Raw genomic sequence first — 12,862 nt, forward strand, 5'->3', positions numbered from 1 at the left:
GAGGCTTTGTTTTACCCTGTGTACTAATATACCTAATTTTAAGTCTCGTTGATTACACTGACAAACCTTGCCCAAAGACTACAAGGTATCAAGCAGAAGAAGCTCCTGCCGTGACACAATCTAGATCTTTTACCTCAGCACATGACAGAGACCAGGACAACAGAAGGCCATTTCTGAAATACATTGGCAGCATAAGACAGGTTCTTTAAATACACAAATGCTGGTCTTATGTAGCCTCAGATGACTTCTACAAAGGGGTGGATGTAAAGTCTGGCTGCTCCAGCCCATCTTGATGTCAGAAAAGCCAAGTCACGGGGGTGGTGGATGAGGTAGATCCCCTCATTTCAGTCTAGATGGCTTGTTGGGGAAAGCCAAAAGCCATGCAAGAGTTTCAGTTACATCAGCAATACCTCTTGGTGAGTACCAGCAATGTCATTTTGTCAGTATTCCATGTTGCAAAGTCAGCTCCTAAATAAAGTCTGCACACGAACCAGAGCAAAACTTAAGTCAGGTACTCATTTTTTATCTAAACCTTACACTGAAAAACAGGTCAAGCTGGCCATTCATGTGCCTAGAAAAAGGTGTTTCTTTAAGAGATGTACTAACAGTTCAGATAGTCAACACACAGGTGACCTTGGCAGCTGGGAAGGTTGTTAAGAGGAGATAAATGTTGAGATCCCAGACTACAGTGAAAACCTCAAATAGGAACGGTGAGTAAAAAATATCAGAAGATACTTCCCCCTTGTGGTAAAATGTTACTCATGAAAGATAATGCAATGCTCTTTTATTTGCTAAAAGGGAGAGAGAGAATTCATTAGTATAACATGCCTAAGGACACAACCATAGATCTCACAGATTAAATACATCTGTACTACTGCCAGTCAAGCAGCTTTCCACAAATAATAATTCACTTATGTGAGAGAGCCTACTTTGTATCTGGATAAAAACAAACAAAACAAAACAAAACAAACAAAAACAAAAAGGACAACTCTATCAGTGACAGTTTCTTCTTCTCTTTGTCATTCCTCGTTTGTAAATGGAACCAAAAGCAGGCACACAATTAATTTTTTGTTGCTGGACAAAGAAGGGATAGGAAGAAAGGAAAAACTAAAATGAAATTAATTTAGATCACTAATAGAAGTCAATTACAGACCCTCTGCTTCAGGGCAGTTTAACTGAAATTGTCAGTGATTGTCTGCAGTTTTCACTGTCTTGTTAAAATAAACCCCTTTGCTCCACTTGCAGTTTCTGCACCACATACACTCACCACTTGCAGCTTCCTTTTTCATTCCTACATCTCCAACATTTTTTTTCACATCCTCTCTCAAAAGAGATGAGTGCAGTATTGTTTTGAAACTGACTGAATTCTAACATTTCTATAGAAAACAGTGAATAAACATCAAGTCATTATTGATCTCACATCACAAGCAGTTCTAACAAAGAGTTAAAACCCACCTATCTGTTGCATTTTAAAGAAAAAAAAAATTTATAAGAACAGTCACCTCAGTACAATGAGGAAATGTGAGGACAATTCATTGACAGCAGACAGGATTACAGCCTGTGTTTCTACACAGGATAACTGTGTAGAACACTGTGTTTCTACATGGATAATTAGACAATTACTAACTAATCCCTGAATAAGCAAGGCATAGGAGAGAAATATTCTAACTGGGTCCAGCACAGACTTCAGAATATCTTCCCTTCCCCTGAGTATGCCTGACCCACTTGCAGAGTTGCCCATACAATCCTTCTTGACCTCAGCAGATGGAATGGCAGGCAGTCTGAGACACAATTTTTGTGACTGGGTATCTTCTGCTGTAGGTTTCACCAGTGCAGACTGCTACTGGCTCATGCAGAGTGACAAACAGCTGAAAGTTCTGTAACTTAAAACTTACTGTATGTGCTTTCTTTTATTGCAAATTCTTTTAGGCAGGACCCACAGTCACTGGGCAGATGCAGAGATATGACTTTCTTCTGTAGTCTTGCAGATTTCCTAACCAGAAATATCTGTTGTAGAGAAGGGAAAGAGATGTGGTTTTAATTTTACCACATATGCCTTAAAAGAGCATATATAGACAAAAGGAACCATAACAACCTCAGGATCTCTGATCCCCTGTACAACATCTCAGAATTTCATTCAATCATTCCTCTATCACATCCAACAGCTTGATGTAAAACAGTAGTAGAATATTTAGAAAAGTGTTTCATCCTTTTGTAACACAGACACGACACTAGGTCCATTATGTCCTGTAAGCTCTCTAGTTTAAACACAAAGCAAATCCTAGTTTTGAGTCAAGCTACAAAGTCCTGGGGAGACTGATGGTGAAGTACTCCTGCGCTGAACAAGTGCATTTGTGCAATACTTCTACGTGAGGACAGAGGCAGCGGCAGGGTGCAGAGAGAGTCCACCAGCCTTAGCTGAGCAGAGAGGGGGCTTGTTTTCCCCATTACAGAAACTTCAACAAAGGTACCACAAAAAGTATTTCCCATTTAGTACTGCTGTTTCCACATGGCCAAATGCATCTGTTACAACCCTGCGTAGCAAGGTCCAGCTCTGGTACTCTAATTGTAGCAGTCTAGTTCTTAGTTGCAGAAGACCTCAAACTAATCCCCAGACATACCAGCCCAAATAAAGGGTCAAACTCCAGCTTGTCCAGCTGCCAAACACTCAGGAAGCTCTCAGTTGGACTATCCAAAGCACACACTGAAATAGTTTTGTAGGTGTTGGTTTCACTGGGGCTTGTTTGTTTGTTTTAATGGAGTGTGTTTATGTGCCTGTGTGTATTAATTTTATTTTATGACAAACAGTTGCATCAATAAGCTGAAATTAACTTCTTACCCCAGCAGGCTGGGCATGCAGAATTTCCATGGCTTCAGCATCATTCAGGCCAAGCTGCAGCCACACAGGATGAGTATGAAGGAGTTTGTCCAATATGCTTAGCCTGTTGGATAGGCTGTCATATCCAGAGTCCCGGGGGCAGCCTTTTACATCCTTTTTCTCTGGAGAGACATTATCCATGTCCTTTACTAGACTACAATGAATACAAAACAGTTAAGTTAGATATGTTAGTCACCTATAAATAGTTGCTCAGTTCAGCAAACACAGTTAACACAAGACTAATGGTACTACTGGCACCCTAGGTGGGTATTCTATTAAGAATTCATATAATTAGTATAACAAATTCTGTTATCTGTATGATTTCTCTCCTTCACTTGCCCTCAATTTAATGGTTAATTTTAAGATAAGCCTTAGCACTTAACTCTTAGCTTACTGCAGTTCAGTAATTCCTTCAAACAGATAAATATATATATGCATACATTAACTGATTGAATATTTAATCTTATTTCTCGTGCATGTGTGTGCTGAAAACCCTAGTAACCCTCTCTTCTCCAGCACAAATAACTCTCCCTAAGCACAACTTCACTAAGAAATCAGCTACAATCAGAGCATTTTTTTCAGTCTGTACTCCAAATTCTCAGTGTATTTACATTTTTCCAAGTAAAGGACTTTCCCTCACAATTCAGTACTACACTTCTCACAATAAACAAGCAAGGAATGGTGAGTATATTTATACTCCCAATCCCTTTGGCTCTGGATTGATTTCTATGTGAGCAATGAAGGCAAAAGACAAGCTAAGTGCAAATGTGTCAAACTAAGGTCATTTTTTTTTTCTCTCTAGTGTCAGGTCAGTTAAAGGTTAAAGTTACTGCTAAATCCAGCAATAAAGACTGAAGATGCTTGTAATGCACATAAAATCCAGTTAAACACACTAGTTCAAGAGCTGCTTTTATTATGCAAAGTTTCCTCACCATTCATGCACTGCACAACACCCAGCACAATTGTATGTGTGTCACTGGCTCAAATTCCTCATTTTTGAGCTAAAGTATATCCTGCTATTCTTCCAGAGCTAAAAATCACCACAGAACAGTTACTCCAGTAACAGCACTCCTGATGCCGATATTAGCACACAGACAAAGACCAGCCCGGCTCAGGATCTGACTCAGTAAGATGTCTGGTGCAGAGGCTCTGTTTTTCCTTCTGCCATCAGAAGAAGCCCTGAACAGCAGAGGGCAATGCAGATGCATTTCCGCACTGCAAACTACTTCACAACAATTCTGGACTGCCTTTTAGACAGGCAATAAGTGTCACTGACAGCATGTACCATCTTTATTATGCCAGATACAGTAGCCAGAGTGAGGTAGAGACTTCAGCAGAGGAACGCTGAATAAGAAATAAAATCAAACAACAAGAACAACAACAACCAATGAATCAAACGTTCCCCCCCTCCCCCCCAAATTTTGGTCAGCACCTTACAGTGTCTCTGGACAGGAAAGATGGAAAGGAAAATAAGAAAGGAAAATAAACGGGATGTAAAAGTGCTTGATCTTTCTTTCCTTGCATGGTTATATGAGAACAGTCACTATTATTCCAATTTCTCATTACCTGGATCAATTATCACTACCAGATCACCTACATGCCTTCTCCCTTCTGTCCTCATTCTCTTTGCTTGTTTATGATGTAATACCTTTTAGATTTGCAAGGCATCTATAATACAGATACCTTACATCCTCAAGTGTCAAAAGTTGACAATACGCCTTCCAGAGACACAGAATACACACGAAACGCTGTGTGCAGAAGAGAAGTAATATTTACATAAGTTATGACAGGGCTCTCGATCTGCTGCAGTACAGATTCTAGGTTTCCCTTTCTCTACTGTGGTCCCAGCAAAATCTAGTATTGTAGCATATGAATCTCCACAAAAGTCAAATCACAAATCACAGCAGTGTCTTCATGAGCTGTTCCTCCAGGCAATTTTTCGCAAAAACTTTCCACTCCCCTTCAGAGCCAGTAACATTGAGCTATGTTACAAACCAGAGATAGCTGGGGCAAAATGAGTTAGACACTGGCTGTAGGCTTAACTAGATAAAACTTGTTTCTGTTCCTTGCTCAAGAGGTAGGCATAAACACATTGCTGAGGGAACCTGTACAAAAGGCAAATGACTTCGCCTACAAAAGAAAGTTACATCACATGAAGAAGAAGGTGCATGACTGTATCAGCTACAAGGTCAGACACTGCTTGCTGCCAACAAATGACATGAAGTTAGTAAAAATTTGCAGACACACCTGGGTCACAGCACTCCTCTGCTGTGCTAATCATGCTGGTGGCTAATCATTGTCAAACACACTCCAAGTGTTATAAATCAGAAGATGAATTTGAATGAGGAGTTGCCAGATTCTTTGGAAACCCCAGGTACTTACGTGCACAACCTGTCCCATGTGGTCCCATCCAAGAAGGGGCACAACTCACCCATATCTTACTTACTGACCTAGATATACATGCAGCACTAAGCAGCACATGCTCCCGCCCTCCAAGAAATAAGCCAAAGATTACAAGCATCTTGATCAGGATGAGACTTTTTGCTGCTCCTAAACACAACCAATTCATGTGACTCTGATGTATCGTAGCTAGATCAGTACTAGGGCGTTACTGTAACCAGGAAGGTGAACTTGGAACAAGCGCTGTTCAAACAGATATTTCTTATCCAGACAGTAAAGAATAACACTACTGAGCACCAGTCTTTTTTTTTTTTTTTAATTTTTCAAATTATTTTGATTAGCAATCCAGGCATGACACAGCTAAATCTTGACACATGGAAGTTCCTGAAAATTGTTATTGCTTAGTTTGTAAAATTATTTGGGACTGGGATTTGTGTGTTACTTCTTTGGAAACAACATAGCATGGAAAGAATAACCATACAAATTCCCCATAATCACCTGATTAATTTAAGCGAATAGAAGAAGTTGCTGTAACCTCTGCACTAGCAAAACAAGCTGCATATTATGCAACAATTAATTTCTTCCTTTCCGTTTTTCTTTTTCATTGCTGTTTTTGGTTGGGGGGGGGGGGGAAGTGTTGCTTGTGATTTTTTTTAAAAGGCTAACTCCCAGTAAAAGACAATAAAAAAGGATAAATAAGAGGTTGAGGCCTGTAATCATACCCTCATATCTTCTCCCTCATTCCCACAGGGCTATAACACATCTTGATCACATAACTACAACACAAGCGTTCCTGTCCAGCCCCTCCTTCCAGCCTTATGTGAGATTTTCTTTTGGTCTGACCTCGTAAAATCTAAGCTTTCAACATTTCTCCCATTTTTTTTGTGAGACCTGGGACAATTACACGATCTGCTCCCTACCCCTCTGGACCTGCACTGACAGACACTGACCCAATGAAGAGATTTCTCTCTTTGGGAGTCAAGGTGCCTCCAGCTAACATGCCCATCCTACGAGGATGACCAATGCTGTTCCATAGATTCGCAGTGTTGCATGAAAACTGCTCCAGGATTTCCCCCCCTCTCCCCAGCGAACAGTTGAAGAATTTACCTGCACTTCTAGGAATGTGAGAGGTGCCATGAGAAGGACCTAGATGACCACATCTGCTCCCTTGTTATGGAGAAAGATGGATATCAGCCCACATGAGAGAGCAGCCTTGGGTTGAGCACATCATCTCTAATGCATTTGCTAGCCAGGAAGAAAGGGTTTGTGTCTAGTCAGGAGGAAGGGCAGGGTCATACACCAGGTTTGATGCTATAATGAAGACAAGGACCTGTACTTGAACATGCAGCAATACAACTTAACAAGCCTTGCACAACACCGCTTTGCATCCAGATTCATTACTCTCCCACCCCACTGTTACTCAGCTGTAAGGAATATTCCTCCTGTTTGTTTCCATCTCAGTCACAAGGGCAAAGAGTGAGGCAGATGAAGTGAATCTTCACAGAACTGCAAAGGGATGAGTGTGAACCTTGCTCCAGTCCCACCAAAGGCCCAACCCACACACAATTCTGTATGACTCCCTACTGTAGAAGTATCTGGATTTCTGTAAATCCTGCACTCTAGCAGATCTTAATTTCACCAGCCAAGTCAATACAGTCATATCAAACATCAGCTGAGAGAGGGCATAACGTTTCTGAAGATTACCTCTATGCCTCAGAAACTGGACTGTTACATTCTTCTCCATCCCATAACTGCTGAAGGGACAGGACAAAGCTGCTGAGAAGGTTGCTGAATAACTACCTACCTGCTGACTATAACTACCTACACCTGTCAATGTTAGATAATCCAATGCACAACTGCCAAGGCGGTTAAGGGACTGAAACACCTATGGGGAAAGGCTGAGAGAGCTGGGACTTTTTGGCAGGCTTGGGTGGATCCCATCTGTGCCTTATAAACACCCAAAGGGAGGTGCAGAGCCAGATTCTTCTCAGTGGTGCTTGGAGACAGCACAAGAGGCAGCAGGCACAAACTGGAACGCAGGAGGTGCCCCTTGAACACCAGAAGCACTTCTGTGCTGGGCAGGTGCCGAAGCCCTGGCACAGGCTGCCCAAAGGCGGTGGGGTCTCCTCCCTGAAGACTTTCAGGAGCCGCCTGGACATGGTGCTGGGCACCCTGCTTGGTGTGGCCCTGCTGGGCCTAGGGTTGGGCCAGGTGGACACAGAGCTCTCTTCCAACCTCAACCATTTCATGATAACAGAAGCAAATCACTGTGCAAGACACAGAAGAAAACTACTTAATAACTGATGTGGAAAAAACAAAGACGACTTATGCAGTGCAAAACAAGTGAGGAACAAGGTTCTGCCCACATTCCCATCACAAAAGAGCAGGGAAGAATAAGCTGCAGCAGCTGACAGCAAAATATCCCTGAACGATTTAACAGGCACCAAATGATACATAAAAACTGGGGCTTTAGAGACTTCCCTACAGAGGAAGGGCAGCAAGCTTTATCCCCCTCACCTTGTTTACAAATTCAGACACAAAAAAGATTTAGAGCCCTCGAGAAAGGCCGAATGCACCCTACAAGACCATCTGAACACCACCAGCCATGGCACATTTACTCCCCTGCCTGCCCAAAGGAATGCTTACACTCCCATCCTATATGTACTTGGGCTGCCATGCCATGCAGAAACTCTCTAGCTACCCTTTCAAAGGCCACCAGTACGGTGCTGATCAGAAAATTATCCTATATATGCCCTTTTTCTGACAACTTCACTCACTTGCATTACTGAGATACGTGTCTGCATTGGGAAAAAGTCCAAGCATCAAACACCATGGAATATTGAAAATGATGACGTGAGTATCCCATTTCCAACATTTTAACAAGCTTTGTTTTTTTTTTTTTGCAGGGCATTTACACACTTACAACCAAAAGCTGTAGGCCCCAGTTACTTGAATCATTCTCAGTATTACTTGGGCTACAGGTGTCAAAAGAGATGTCTCCAAATATGATCAGGGAAATCAAGTGCGAAAATCACCATACAGCCACAAAATTCACTGAAGCTGTAGACATGCATCTCATATACTTATTTTTCTTAACACAACTGAGACCTCTTGCAAATGCTGCCTTTCTAGAACTAACTACCCTAGGTGCATGTGGATATAGGCAAAGATAGAAAACTAGCAAGAATAATACACATTCCTTTTAGCTCAAATTTCTCTAGATTCAAATCCAATGCTACATTAAGATACCAACTTCTGAACAGCAGCATACACAGTAATAAAAAGTTATAATAGCAAACATCCTTTAGGGGAGTCTAGTTTTCACGAAGCGCTCTGGAAAATCTTAGTTGAAATGATAAATCTTGCTTTGTAGTTCTACATAACAAAGAGGTATCAGCATACTACTAATTATACAATTTCCACCACCTTTTTCCTTACATAGAAGCATGCACTTCAGAATCACATACTCATAAAAATTAACTGTGATTCATTTATTCAGATTCCATATTTTACATTATTTAAAAAATATATATTGGATGGCTACTGTTTCAATAGGAAACAAGTGTTCATGGAAACTGCATTATTCACTTTCTGAAGTTAACTTTACTTGCATATTTTAATCAAAATACATTTTGTATTCCAAACTAAGTGATTTAGTTTAAAGAAAATATAAAAAAAAAAAACTATCAGTAAAAATCAGAGAATTTAACTTGACTGATTCCAGCTAAGTGCTTCCGTCAAGATCTTAGAACTAGTAAATCTTAGTCTTTCAAGTTAATGGTTCATCCGACAACACATGAAACTGTTTCTTAACTCAAAATTAGCTAATGATCATTGAAATTAATTAGGTGAACTCACTGAAATCCAGAAAGTATCCTTTCTGCCTCTGTAAAAGAAGTGCATTGTCAAAACCTTTAAAACAAAAATAATGTGCAATCTGGTCCATAGCCAAGGACTTTAATGAGCTCATCTGTCTGATAATCTTTAACACTTGTCAACAAAGGTGATGCTCAATGTTTTATGTTACATGAGTACCTGAAATGCAATGCAGTAAGTTTTAGCACACTTCAAAGATATTTACAGAAATTAAAGGGAAAAAATAATACACCACAGATGTAATCCCACATAACTATCTACTTTGTTAACTCACTGCCTTGTAGAAGAGCAAAACCCACCAGCTCCAGGGCTGGCCTTGACTGTGCAGTCAGGTAAGACAGAACACTTGCGTCATCATCTCCTCTTGCAACCAGTATTTGAGTAGTAAGTTTTAAAAAAAATTCTTAACACAGTAGTTAAAATTTCAAATATCCTCTGAATATAAATTTATCAGACATTAACAACCAAGAATAACAAAACCAAACCAAAATGGTAAGGTCCCCAGTATGCCCACTTAGTCACACGTTTAAATAACAAATTTACACAATCCACACCTACATGGCATCAGCTATTTCAAAAAGCCCAGGCTTACATCTGCACTACAATATGCATCTCAATTTTGAAATTAACAAAATGCATCTATCTACTGTCTTTGTGTTTTAAAACTTGCAATATACAATATATATTGCAATAATGTAATATAATGTAAATGAGCTAGAATATATTCCACAAAAACATGAGCTCAAACGAGTCCATATTTTCCTTACTAGCCTGAAAAGATAAATGTTATTCTGGGTTGAATCTTCACAAAGACATCTCGAGCAATGTACATTTTTAGCATTTACAATGTGAAAGCAAAGCTTATTGCCATAAACAGTAGGAACAACATTAGTAGTTTCCTCTAGACATTCATCTGTGTCCTGCGTTTGTAACAAGGAAGCACAAGTGAAGTTCAGTTGCTTTATAGAAGGTATTAGAGCAAATACACAGAACAACTAACCTCTGAGCATTTCTCCAACACAAAGGCAAATTCCTTTAACCAAGAGCAAGATTACCTACACCCTCTGTTCCTAGGACAAAAAGTGCTAGGACATAAACCACCCAAGAGATCAGCACAATAAAAACATTCCTGCCATGGCACACCTCCAGGAACTTTGAGAATAAGCATTTTAATCACCTTTGCAAATCTGCAGATTCATCTTCCACTGCGAGATCTGTCTGTACCATCTCGTGTTTCAGTTCTCCGATTTCTGAGGCAATTGTGTCAACGAGCTAGAAAGGGACAAAAATAGTATGACGTCAAGTGAGTGGAAGAGGTGTGGAAAAGAAGTCTGGGCAAGTTTAGTCACCAGAGATTACAAACTTTTTTTTAATCATATCCTATTTGGACTTCCCCTTGCAAAGGAAAAAGTAAGGGTTGGGAACACTTATAATTGTTCTTGGAGAAATAATAATTCCTGTTTTGTGCCTGTACAAAACCTTCCAGGCTGGTCAGCTTTTTGTTTGTTTTTGGTTTTATTTTGTTTATTTTTGTTTGGGTTTTTGTTGTTGTTAACATATTTAATCTGCAGCCTCAACAAACAATCAGACTACACAATAGCCTAAAAAGTAAATAATTTGATCAATTGTAGCAGTTGCTTTCTCAAATAAAAAGATAGTTTGAAGAGTTTCAGTTCCATGAGTTATTTCAGAAGATACACTAAGACAGCAATACAGTATTTCAGTGGATGAAAAGTAACAAAAACCACAAGGAAATGGGAGCTGCTTTTCACATTAGGCCTTGGATTGCACTTGAACAGGACTTAATTAAAAGAAAACTGCACTGTAACAGTTCAGCGCACGTGGAACACAATCCTAACTCTGGACACTAGGGCAGGAAACTCATTTTAAAGTAGGCAAGATTAGCATTAAGGCTGCATACCGAGAACTGTAGCATTGGCTAGCCAGATGTCTGGGAGATGCTTTGTAGAGAACATGGCAGAAATTAACTGTGAAGCTCACGAGACTCGCTGCCTTGGACATTCTTCGCAGCAACTGCATCAAGTTCACCCAACAGGCAGCACAGTGACAACATATACATAAAGCCTGGTGCAGTGTTCATCCCTTCTGCTCAGAGTGGAACCTGATGAAAGGTTCATAGTGATGTAAGTTCCACCACCACCCCAGCAGCTCACAGAGAGCAAACTAAAATCCTAGCAGATGAAGCAAAACCAGCTTTCCACTCCAGTTAAAACAGTTGTCCTCTTGTCACCCATGATGCAGCTTGGTATAGGAGCACTTCCCAAGGCTTCTCATCATCAAGCAAGCTTTCTGATACCGTTTTACATATTTTCTTCTATCTCAGAAATTCACACCCTCCTTTATCATGTAGCTTTACTCTGATTAATTCAAAGCTGCAGGCTCTATTTACGCTAGGCCAACTCCAATCAGTTTATTTTAAGTGAAAATTAATACACGCTACGTTGACACCACAGGCCTCTTTCTTTAAAGGTCAGCACTCCCCACAGTACTGTACCACCGATGATGCAGCTTACAGAGATCTTCCTCCTGCTGCCTCTCAAACATCCCGTGAGTCACTGCTGCGAGGTGTGAGCAATGCCTGCCTGACCACAAGGAGCAGCCACAAATGAACCTGTGCTGCCCTGAAAGAATTGGAGCAGCTCAGTGCAGGACTCAGCGCCTCACAGGCCACACTCCCACCAGCATGGCACCTCAAAAACAAGCTGCACTGATGGAGGGGGAGGAAGGACTAACCTCATGCTACGGTGTGCTGCCCCCAAACGCAGAGGCTCTGCTCCGTTCCTCGGGTTGGTGTGGCTGTTTGTCCAGCCCTCAGGAAGGAGGTGGTTCAGTTCGCTGAACGGCGGGAGGGTTGCCGCTTTGACATCAGGCTAGTTTTCCACTGGTGTCTTGACCTGAACCTGTTCTCAAAGGGTGTGACACAAGCTCCAGAGCAGGCTGCAGGAAACAGAGGACAGCCTCAGGCTGGGAGCAAGCCTGCTCCTTTCAGCAGGTCACTAGATGCCATCAGCCCCAGGGTGCTCCCACGTCCCACCTCACAACCAGCCTGGGACTTTGGGCTGGTTGTGCTGCCAGAGAACAGACTTACACTCCTGGTTAGGCATCCCAAACTGGTAATGGCATCAGACACCCCAGACTCAGGAATCTGACCAGAAGTGTCTGCAATTCAGATCATTCAGCTTTTTCAGCCATCTACTCACTAACAGGAAACATGCTTTTGGACTGACACTAACAACAAGAAAATTAACTACCAGCCTCTGCAGGGAATAAGAAACCACACATTCCTATCATGCACTGTATTCAGAGTTTGTGTATGGGCATGTGACAACTCCCAGGTTATTTTAAAAATAAAAATATTTGATCAGACTAACACCTGAAATTATGAAAAACTATGCCAAGATTTCAAGTCAAACATTAAAATAATGAAATTTATGTAAAATTTTTAATAATCTGATTGTTTTGTAGCCAAAGACTTCTGTAGATCAGTACTTTTTCTTTAAAACAGGAAGGACAAACTAGAGGTGATGCGTACTTAACCAGTTTTTGGTTTCTCAGCAGCAATTCTTTTGTACCTTTAAGCAGAGAACACTTCTCCCATTTCACTTCATCCACTAATTCAGCTCATAGTACTTTAATTCAAAACACAGAAGCTGATCAGAAGCCTAACAAGACAGAAAAATGCATTTC

General features: G+C 40.9%; 1 protein-coding gene across 7 annotated transcripts in view; it reads right to left on the reverse strand.

The window, feature by feature from the left end:
- The window catches only part of LOC118164978 (sodium/potassium/calcium exchanger 3-like), a 284,302-nt gene that overhangs the window by 24,243 nt on the left and 247,197 nt on the right, over positions 1-12,862 (reverse strand). For 6 of the 7 annotated variants that reach the window (XM_035322825.1, XM_035322824.1, XM_035322826.1 and 3 more), the window contains 3 exons: positions 10,332-10,426; positions 2,840-3,032; positions 1,896-2,007 (listed from right to left, as the gene is read on the reverse strand). In XM_035322825.1, the coding sequence (XP_035178716.1) occupies positions 1,896-2,007; positions 2,840-3,032; positions 10,332-10,426 (400 nt within the window). The remainder of the gene's footprint in view (positions 1-1,895; positions 2,008-2,839; positions 3,033-10,331; positions 10,427-12,862) is intronic. The other variant, XM_035322831.1, reaches the window with a different exon arrangement.

The sequence above is a fragment of the Oxyura jamaicensis genome, chromosome 3 (assembly GCF_011077185.1).
Source record: "Oxyura jamaicensis isolate SHBP4307 breed ruddy duck chromosome 3, BPBGC_Ojam_1.0, whole genome shotgun sequence".
Classification (NCBI taxonomy): domain Eukaryota; kingdom Metazoa; phylum Chordata; class Aves; order Anseriformes; family Anatidae; genus Oxyura; species Oxyura jamaicensis.